The 8,742-nt window shown below is 35.8% G+C and overlaps 3 protein-coding genes across 3 annotated transcripts; all 3 read left to right on the plus strand.

Annotated features, from left to right (window-relative positions):
* Nucleotides 1-2,432: 2,432 nt before the first annotated feature.
* Nucleotides 2,433-3,074, plus strand: Pmar_PMAR016315 (conserved hypothetical protein). Its single transcript, XM_002781819.1, has 3 exons — nucleotides 2,433-2,562; nucleotides 2,611-2,871; nucleotides 2,917-3,074. The coding sequence occupies exons 1-3, from the start codon at nucleotides 2,453-2,455 to the stop codon at nucleotides 2,969-2,971; spliced, it is 426 nt and encodes a 141-aa protein (XP_002781865.1). The 5' UTR covers nucleotides 2,433-2,452; the 3' UTR covers nucleotides 2,972-3,074.
* Nucleotides 3,075-3,647: 573 nt separating this feature from the next.
* Nucleotides 3,648-5,893, plus strand: Pmar_PMAR016316 (hypothetical protein; the record flags this gene model as incomplete). Its single annotated transcript, XM_002781820.1, has 5 exons — nucleotides 3,648-4,810; nucleotides 5,066-5,188; nucleotides 5,300-5,371; nucleotides 5,554-5,709; nucleotides 5,760-5,893. Coding segments are annotated over 5 exons (1,647 nt in total), but the record flags the coding sequence as incomplete, so codon positions are not given.
* Nucleotides 5,894-6,053: 160 nt separating this feature from the next.
* Pmar_PMAR016317 (hypothetical protein) lies at nucleotides 6,054-7,339 on the plus strand (the record flags this gene model as incomplete). Its single annotated transcript, XM_002781821.1, has 8 exons — nucleotides 6,054-6,102; nucleotides 6,207-6,397; nucleotides 6,443-6,519; nucleotides 6,588-6,663; nucleotides 6,706-6,821; nucleotides 6,874-6,966; nucleotides 7,023-7,173; nucleotides 7,239-7,339. Coding segments are annotated over 8 exons (854 nt in total), but the record flags the coding sequence as incomplete, so codon positions are not given.
* Between the last annotated feature and the right edge of the window lie 1,403 nt (nucleotides 7,340-8,742).

Here is an 8,742-nt window from a genome sequence, read left to right on the forward strand (position 1 = left end):
ACTATCTTCTTATCTATAGCCATTGAGAAGTAATAATATCAACAATACAACACTAAGTGTACACTTATGTATTATCAAAGCCTACTCTAACCTCAGTCACACGCAAAGACTACCATTATAGAATACAACGCCATCATCACTTAGCCTTCTCGAGAGATACTTCATGATGGACTGCTTTAGGCCGTGCTTAGCCCTAGCGCGGTAGGGGGATTCCGGTTCAACGACGAAGACGCTGGTTCGAATACCAGGTTCGGTGTTTTTCAACATGCAAGAATATTTTCGGGCGCTGCATCGAATCTAAGCGATGCATAAAAACCAAAGAATATCGGCGCGCGCCATTAATGGAAAATAAAGGTTGATATCCAGGTGATGACCATGACGCAAGTGAGAAGCTAAACTGCAAATTCTACAAAAAAAACAAGAACTGCAGGTGAAAGCGGAGAAAGGGAAACCCGAAACCCGAAACCCGACGGGAAACCAGAAACCCGAACTGTTATCCAAGGCCAGGCTGCAATCCAAGGCTAAGTCGAAATGCAGGTTAGAGAGTGCGCTAAACTTCTTTGGAAAAGAGGCCCATTGTTTAGAAATGAGGATTCCCCATATTTTTGGGGTTCAAATATCGTAAAGAAATGTGTTGCATGAAGACGAGGATGCCGTCTGCTCATTGAGCATTCGTGATGATGTAAAACCCCGAGTGTTGGAGGAGATCCTCACTGGCTGCTGAGGAAGGAGGAGGAGGGATCCAAGCCTTGGTAAATAATACACGTGATAATTCACTTAGCATCAGTGTAACTCGAGTGGATATGACCCTGATATGATGCAGTGATTGTGTTCATTAGTCGCCTTACTGCACCGGAGTCTGCTCTCGAATCGATCATCAGCGCTCGCCGCCTTAACCCTGGACTATCCTCCCTTTTGTTGGTTATCATCATCATCATACTCTCTTCTAGCATATCAATATTATGAGATCTTATTGACCTAGAGTATTTATTAGAGCTCTCAATACACCTTAATATTGGGCAGCTATACTGTTATTATAGATAACCATGGCCACATCCTACTAATGATGATAGTCCTCATCCTCATCATCCTTACCATAGTCTTGATCCTACTATACGAGGTAGGAAATTGATGATACCGCGTTACAGTGGCGAGCACGATAGACACTAACTGATCAGACTATGGTTCATAATAATAATACTATAAATAGATGATACTAAGATGATGTAACTTAACCCACGACGACTAAGAACCCAATAACTATAGTAGCTGGAAAGATGATTATCTACCGAATCTTTGCTGTTTATAATCATATTGATGTAGACTAGCAATAACATCAGACATATAATCAATAGAATATAGTGGTATTATCTCAGAATAGTATATATACCTTGGATCAAGCCTCTTAGGTATTGTTAAGTTATAATAACTAAATGGATAATTACTCCTATTCAATATTAATGTTACATCAGGAGGATTAGGGAAACGATTCTCAGACATAGACATCACTCTATCAATACAATCCCTTTCAAGCTTATGATTAGCTTCTATTACTAGATGTTCACGTCCATCATCATTACCAGGTAATACATATTGTATTTTACAATGGCCATGAGTAGCTACAGGATAATGTCTAATATCATCATATACCTTATTATCAATAGTATTATTATAACAATCATATATGGTAATATAATGACAATTAGATATATCAATTATACCAATAGTTATATCAGTTATCTGATCTAATGTAAATGCTCTATCTAAACATAATAATACATGATTAGGCTCCTTCTTCAACTTCTTATTATTATTATATAATGGACCTAACAACGACTATGTCATTATTATCACAGAGATCATCCCTTATTACATTTATTCTCTATCATTGATCTTAATCTAGATATATATAATGGTATAACCGTTTCATAATGCATGACTATATCCCTTAATATAGCTATGATATGAAATACCGTATATACCCTAGTTAATATACAGTTTATGATCCAGTTCATGATATCCATAACTGAATAACTAGGTAATATCATTAGGGCGACCATAGGCGACAATAATTAAACTGATAGCATATAGGCGCTCACAAAACAACTATTCTACGAAACAATAAAATGCGAGACATGTAGTGCTTCGCTCCGCTGTTCTGAGCCCCACCATCGATCGAATCTGGAGTTGCCTGAAAGTAGTACACTAGCAGGTAACTATATTGTATACATACGGAAGCTACTATTGAATACATATTAAAGGATAACCTGTTTATGGGAATGCTGTAGGCTCGGTTATATACTATGAGGAGAGAGGATAATCATGTTTATGTTGCTCAATGGATAAGTTATCATGTTGTCTTTATTACTGGTATTATTCAGTAGTACTACTAGTACATGGAAGTAGTGTTTGTAGATCCTCATCTTATTAGTAGCTCGTCTATCTTGTTGTAATGCTACGTCTATCCCCTACTACATTGTCCGTTACCCGTTATCCATCTGGTACTAGGACTATTATGTCGCCTTATCCTGGTGGACCTGTATATCAATGGCTTAGGATCAAGTAATAACATCTCTAATAATAGTATTATTATACTATGATTATGATCAGTTATAATTATTTTAAAAGATATCAATGGAGACGTGTAGGTAGATGGCAGATGAGATCATGGTGTTATTGGAAAGCAGCCTTTTATGGTGTACCTGAATGGAATATAGATCCAACAAAGAATCAATGGCGTTGGTGTGTTGATCCAGCATGGTATGGTGGTATGAGAGATAAAGCTAATATGGATATGTATAGACTTATGGTATATCCATTCTTTGGATATGCATTATTATATCTACATTCTAGGTTTAAACAAAACGATAAGTAATAATAATAATACTTCTCTATAACTATCATTCATCATAATAGGTATAATGTCTTTGCTAAGTGGCGTAAGAATGATAACAACAACAACGACAAATAGTAGTAGTAATAATAGTATGATTATTATTAATAGTACATGTCTTGGTGGTATATCCTACTAGACTCATTATGATGATGATGGAGTAGTTATCTTAGGAGGCGGCGGCCTATCTTTTGTTGTGTTTATAGTTGCTATAATATTCTCAGCACTTGAAGATAATTATCATCGTTGTTCTTAGCAGCAACAACAACATGGCATAATCCATGATATTTTAGGATACTATATGATCATAAGGCTGTGACTATTGATATCAGTAAGAATAGTACAATAAGAAGTGGAGATCTAGTAGTAAAGATCCCATCCTTAGGTACATAGACCAGCTTTAGTAATATTGAGGTACTTAATAGTAGTAGTAGCAATGATCATTATCAATACTTATATGATCATTTGATCGGTGTATCGATGACATTATTATCTCCAAGAGGTTGTTGTTATCATCCAATATGTGCAAGGTACCAGCATCTAGTGCTTCATAACCTTTTTAATACAATGCTACTGCTGCTGATGCTGATGCTGCTGCTGATGCTGTCTCCTTGAGTATAGTAGCATTTTTAATCCTCCATCATGATCATCATCATCATGATAATGGTCGTGCATATTACCATTAGTAGTGTTTTTGTTGTATATATGTAGTAGTATGTAGTAGTGGTATTATGAGATTGTTGTTATTATTATCAGTTATTGTTTATGATTGTGATGGTGAGATCATTATGCCGTGCATCAGTAATCCATCAACCAGGACGTCAACAGGAACATGGTCATCATCACTAGTCCAACAACAACAACATCATCATCGTTATAGACAACATGGTGGTGGTATTAAACATATTGGTATATTCTTACTCATTATACTATGCTGCTGCTTCTACTCTGTATATAACCTTATATCATCATATAGTAGTAAGAGTGGTAGTATGTTAAGAGGTTATCAGCATCATCAACAACAACAACATGCTATAGTTCATCCAATGTTGTTGGATAATAAGTTCCTAGCACCTATGGATAGGATAAAAGTATCATCATCTATACATACTAATAATGATCATCACCCTAGTAATACTATCATCCATTATACTAATCCCGTTATTACTACTACTACTAACCCGGTGTTGTACTATTGGTTAGGTGGTATTATGATGGCTGCTGCTATATTATCTACTATGCTATTAGAGTCGATTAAGAGTAAGGGGAAGAGTGGTATGATTGTTGGGTGCAGGGCGGCTACTACTGCTCCTACTACTACTAGCTCTACTGATGTTGCTTGTGAATTACCTAAGGATGTGTACGCAGCCAGACATGCAGTAGATGCTATACAGGTGGCACCAGGATTAGATCTTGCTACCATTCGGAAGATTAGTGAGGTGAATAAGGAACCGGACTGGATGTTACATTTCCGTGAGAAGGCATTCAAATGGTGGAAGGCTCAGGATGATAATGTACCAGAGTGGGGTGATGTTGCTAATCGTATGCCACATGATATAAGGGATATGTTACAGAATATGTCAATGTTCTCCCGTCCTCAACATCTACCATCAGCACGTCCAGGTGTAGAGAATATACTTAACATGAACCTTAATGATGATAATAATGATAGTATAAAAGAAGGAGGAGGGTCACCTGCTCACGCTGCTACTGCAGCTGCTGTTGATGCTGTATTTGATAGTTTATCTATTGCTACTACAAGACGTAAAGAACTCTATGATAAGTATGGTATAATATTTTGTTCCCTTCTTGAGGCAGCACGAGACTATCCTGATCTAGTACATAAATATCTTGGATCAGTAGTACCAGTTAATGATAATTATTATGCTGCTCTCAACTCATGTGTATTCTCTGATGGTACTTTTATCTATATTCCTCCTAATGTTAAGTGTCCTATAGAATTATCTACATACTTTAGAATTAATAATACACAATCTGGTCAATTTGAAAGAACACTTATCATAGCTGATACTAATTCATCAGTATCATATGTAGAAGGTTGTACTGCTGCTGAACCACCACCACCAGCAGCTTTAGATTACTATCATAATATGAGAAGAAGAAGGGAACCTTATCAGATGCATGCTGCTGTGGTCGAGCTTGTGGCATTAGATAATGCTAGTATTAAATATAGTACAGCTCAGAATTGGCATGCTGGTAGTAAAGTCGATGATGATGATGATACTTGGTCTGGTGGTGTACTTAATCTTGTTACTAAAAGAGGTCAATGTAGAGGTAGGAATTCGAGGATAACTTGGACACAAGTTGAGACTGGTTCTGCTGTTACTTGGAAATATCCTAGTTGTGTATTATTGGGTGAAGGATCTATTGGAGAGTTCTATTCAGTAACATTAACAAATAATGCACAACAGGCTGATACTGGTACTAAGATGATACATATTGGTGATAATACTAAGAGTAGGATAATTAGTAAGAGTATATCTAGTGGTAAATCTAGTAATACATATAGAGGTATGGTTAAGTTTGGTCATCATACACAAGGATGTAAGAATTATAGTAAATGTGATGCCTTATTAATTGGAGATGATAGTAATAATAACAACAACACCATACATCAACTAACTTTATATCATTATTAGGTATATCGAGTACTCTACCAGTACTACAAACAAGTGGTGTAGATAGTGATGGTGCTGATGATGTTGATTATGGGCATCATGATGGGCAAGTAATAGAGCATGAGGCCTCTACTAGTAGGGTTAGTGCTGATCAATTACAATATCTGATGTCGAGAGGTAGTAATAATAATAGTATTCATATTTCATTATTGTTGTTCATGTTATAGGTCTACAAGAGTCAGATGTATTATCACTCTTATTGGTTGGTTTTTGTGAAGATGTATTTACGGAATTACCATTAGAATTCGCAGAGGAAGCAAGCGCTATGTTGAAGGAGAGATTACGTGGTACTGTTGGATGATAATAATAATAATAACGATAATCATATTACTACTACTTATCCTTTATTACTATCTTGCACTGTATTGATACCTAGTATTACCATTCATTCTAATGTGTATTGTGTTAATATTATCATTGATATTGATAGGGTATTGCTGATGACCTCATACAATGGTAGTGCTGATGATAGTAGTAGTAGTAGAATGAGACCACGAGGAGGAGGACAGGGTAAGGATAGAGCAATAGAGAGCTTATACACCGACGACGGCCATCAGCAGCATCAGCAACAACAACAATAACTGGTAATATAATAACATACATAGATGTATCAGATACTACTATGGAGGGTTCTTACGTCACATCACAAGTACCTCAAGTACCTGTTAAAGTGTTGGACTTATTACAACAACAACGAGTCGGTGATGATGCAGACAGTAGTACTGATGATGGTGGTGGTGGTGTTGCAGTACGAGGTGATGGTATAAGGAGTCTCTATGCTTATGATGTATCAATACGTGATAAAGTAATGATAATACCTTAATAATAATACTATTGGTGTTGATTATAGGTAAAGGAATCAGTAATGATTAACTTTCCTAACTATACACAGGATCATGTCGATGCTCTATTTGGTCATCCTGATAAGTCATCCAACAACAACAACATCATCATCATGAACATTATTATTATCGTCATCATTCTAAGTGTTATAGATATATATCGAGATGTCTAGAGGAGAATGGTTATATAAGAGCAGCAATTGCTTTTAGAATCTTACCTACCTATATTGTAATATGCTTATTGTCCTAGTAGTGGTATTATTATTATTAGGAATCAGTTGAGATAGCTGCATTGGTATCATTTGAACGTAATAAAGGTTATGGCAGTAGAATATTGAAGGATTGTTGTCATCATTGGGCTCAAAAGGGTCTAATGCATGTATTGACGTAAGATCTTGATAGACCGAGAAATACCCGACTAATCATCATCATGATGTAGTTATGCTGATGGTACTGCAGTGGACTTCTTTACGAAGATGGGATTCTTATCACCAGTACCAGGCAGGGCTCTTTTTCAAAGACATTTATATAAGTAATGCCTCTCCTCCATCATATACTATGGATCTCTGTTGTTGTTGTTATGAGTAGGTATATATATGCATCTATGATGATGTATCCTTTATTTCATCTAGCAACGTTCTCATTGAAGGATAGAGCATTATCATTAGTTAGAGATGTTGATATAGGGGATACTGTATTATGTATAGCTGATGCTACACAATATATGAGGCATGCTATTGTAATAATACTACTATTCATGATTATCATGAATAACTATTATTATACTAGTAGTGTACTTATTAGGTGCGGGATGTAGATAGGACATTAGGATGTATTAAGATACATATACTATATTGGAAGGAATCAACAGATCAATGGATATCAGCTGCATCTAAACGATTGAGGTAATACTATATGTGTAATAGACTAGTAACAGTAGTACATGGTCATGGTAAGAGTTGTTGTCATTACTCATAATATTTGTAGAATATTTGGTAAGGATGAGATACCACCATCAGCACCTAAGAGTATTAAAGACAACTCTATAACTAATACAACAGCAATGGAGATATTAAGTACTATTACTTATGATAATGGATATTATTGTTACATATATAATACCATATAGATAGTGACATAACGATGCATGAGAAGGAGAAATGTGATATAACAGCATTAAAGAGTATATTGAAAGCAGGTAAATGGCCAAGATGGATGTAATAATAATAACTAATATCATCACCTTTTGATGTATTAATGATTATTATTGTTGTTGTTGATAGACGTATTGGTAGTAAAGTAGAAGTATTCTTAGAACAGCAATGGAAAGAGGGGATAGTTATAGAACTGGGTGGTTATGATACTAATAATACTACTCTAATATTGTCTATGCTTATAGGTGATGAATACGTATATTGTTCATATGAATATGATAATCTACAATGGTATCAAGATTTTACTGTGGACTTAGTACGTCGACCAGGACAACAACAAGAAGAAGAAGATGAAGATGGTGGTGGTGGTGGTACTCTGAAGGATGATCTACTCAAACTGGCGTGGTACAAGGGAAAGCCATCTCAAAGTAAACGAAATGGTAATATGAACAACAACAAGAAGAATAAGAATAAGAAGGCGCGGAAGAGTTCATCATCGCATATCAATGGAATGCAGCTCGAAGTAGTAGTAAGAAAAGTATGTGATGTATGTAGAGATAATGATGATGAAGTTATGGATAACCCCATTATATACTGTGCGAGGTATCAATAATAATCAATATACTTCCATTATAACATATTCATACTAGATGCGGTTATGGTGCTCATAAACTATGCTATGATATAATAATACTAGAGCATGATGAGGGAAAGTTGTGGTATTGTCATACGTGTGAATATGTAATATGCTCATCACTACCTAGTAGTAGATCCATTCTGGTATTACGCTCATGTTAAGGTTCGTAGTAACAACACTCTTCCATCGGGTGTTGATGGCATCATCAAAGTACGACGACGACGACGACATCGTGCTCGCCATACGAACATATCATCACCTAGTTCATCATCGCCGTCTAACAGGAATTATCATCCTTCTTGTTGTTTATGCCCAAGACCGGGTAATATTATCATGATGATGATCATTATTAAGTAGTAGCATGATACTTATAGGAGGATTAATGAAGTTATCTTTGGATGGATATTGGGTACATGCTCATTGTATCATTACTCTAGTAGGAAGGTTACCTAACATTCCTATTAGAACATCAATACTATCTTGGAATGGTGCTGTAACTTAATTGTTCAAAAGTAAA

Source organism: Perkinsus marinus (genome assembly GCF_000006405.1).
Source record: "Perkinsus marinus ATCC 50983 genomic scaffold scf_1104296941424, whole genome shotgun sequence".
NCBI lineage: Eukaryota > Perkinsozoa > Perkinsida > Perkinsidae > Perkinsus > Perkinsus marinus.

Excerpts from the sequence above, each read along its gene's own strand:
- Pmar_PMAR016315 (XM_002781819.1), top strand. The coding sequence starts at position 2,453 with ATGCTACGTCTATCCCCTACTACATTGTCCGTTACCCGTTATCCATCT. Across the intron at positions 2,563-2,610 it reads TATCAATGGCTTAGGATCAA|TTATAATTATTTTAAAAGAT; the intron begins GTAATAACATCT and ends GATTATGATCAG. Across the intron at positions 2,872-2,916 it reads AGGTTTAAACAAAACGATAA|GTATAATGTCTTTGCTAAGT; the intron begins GTAATAATAATA and ends TCATCATAATAG.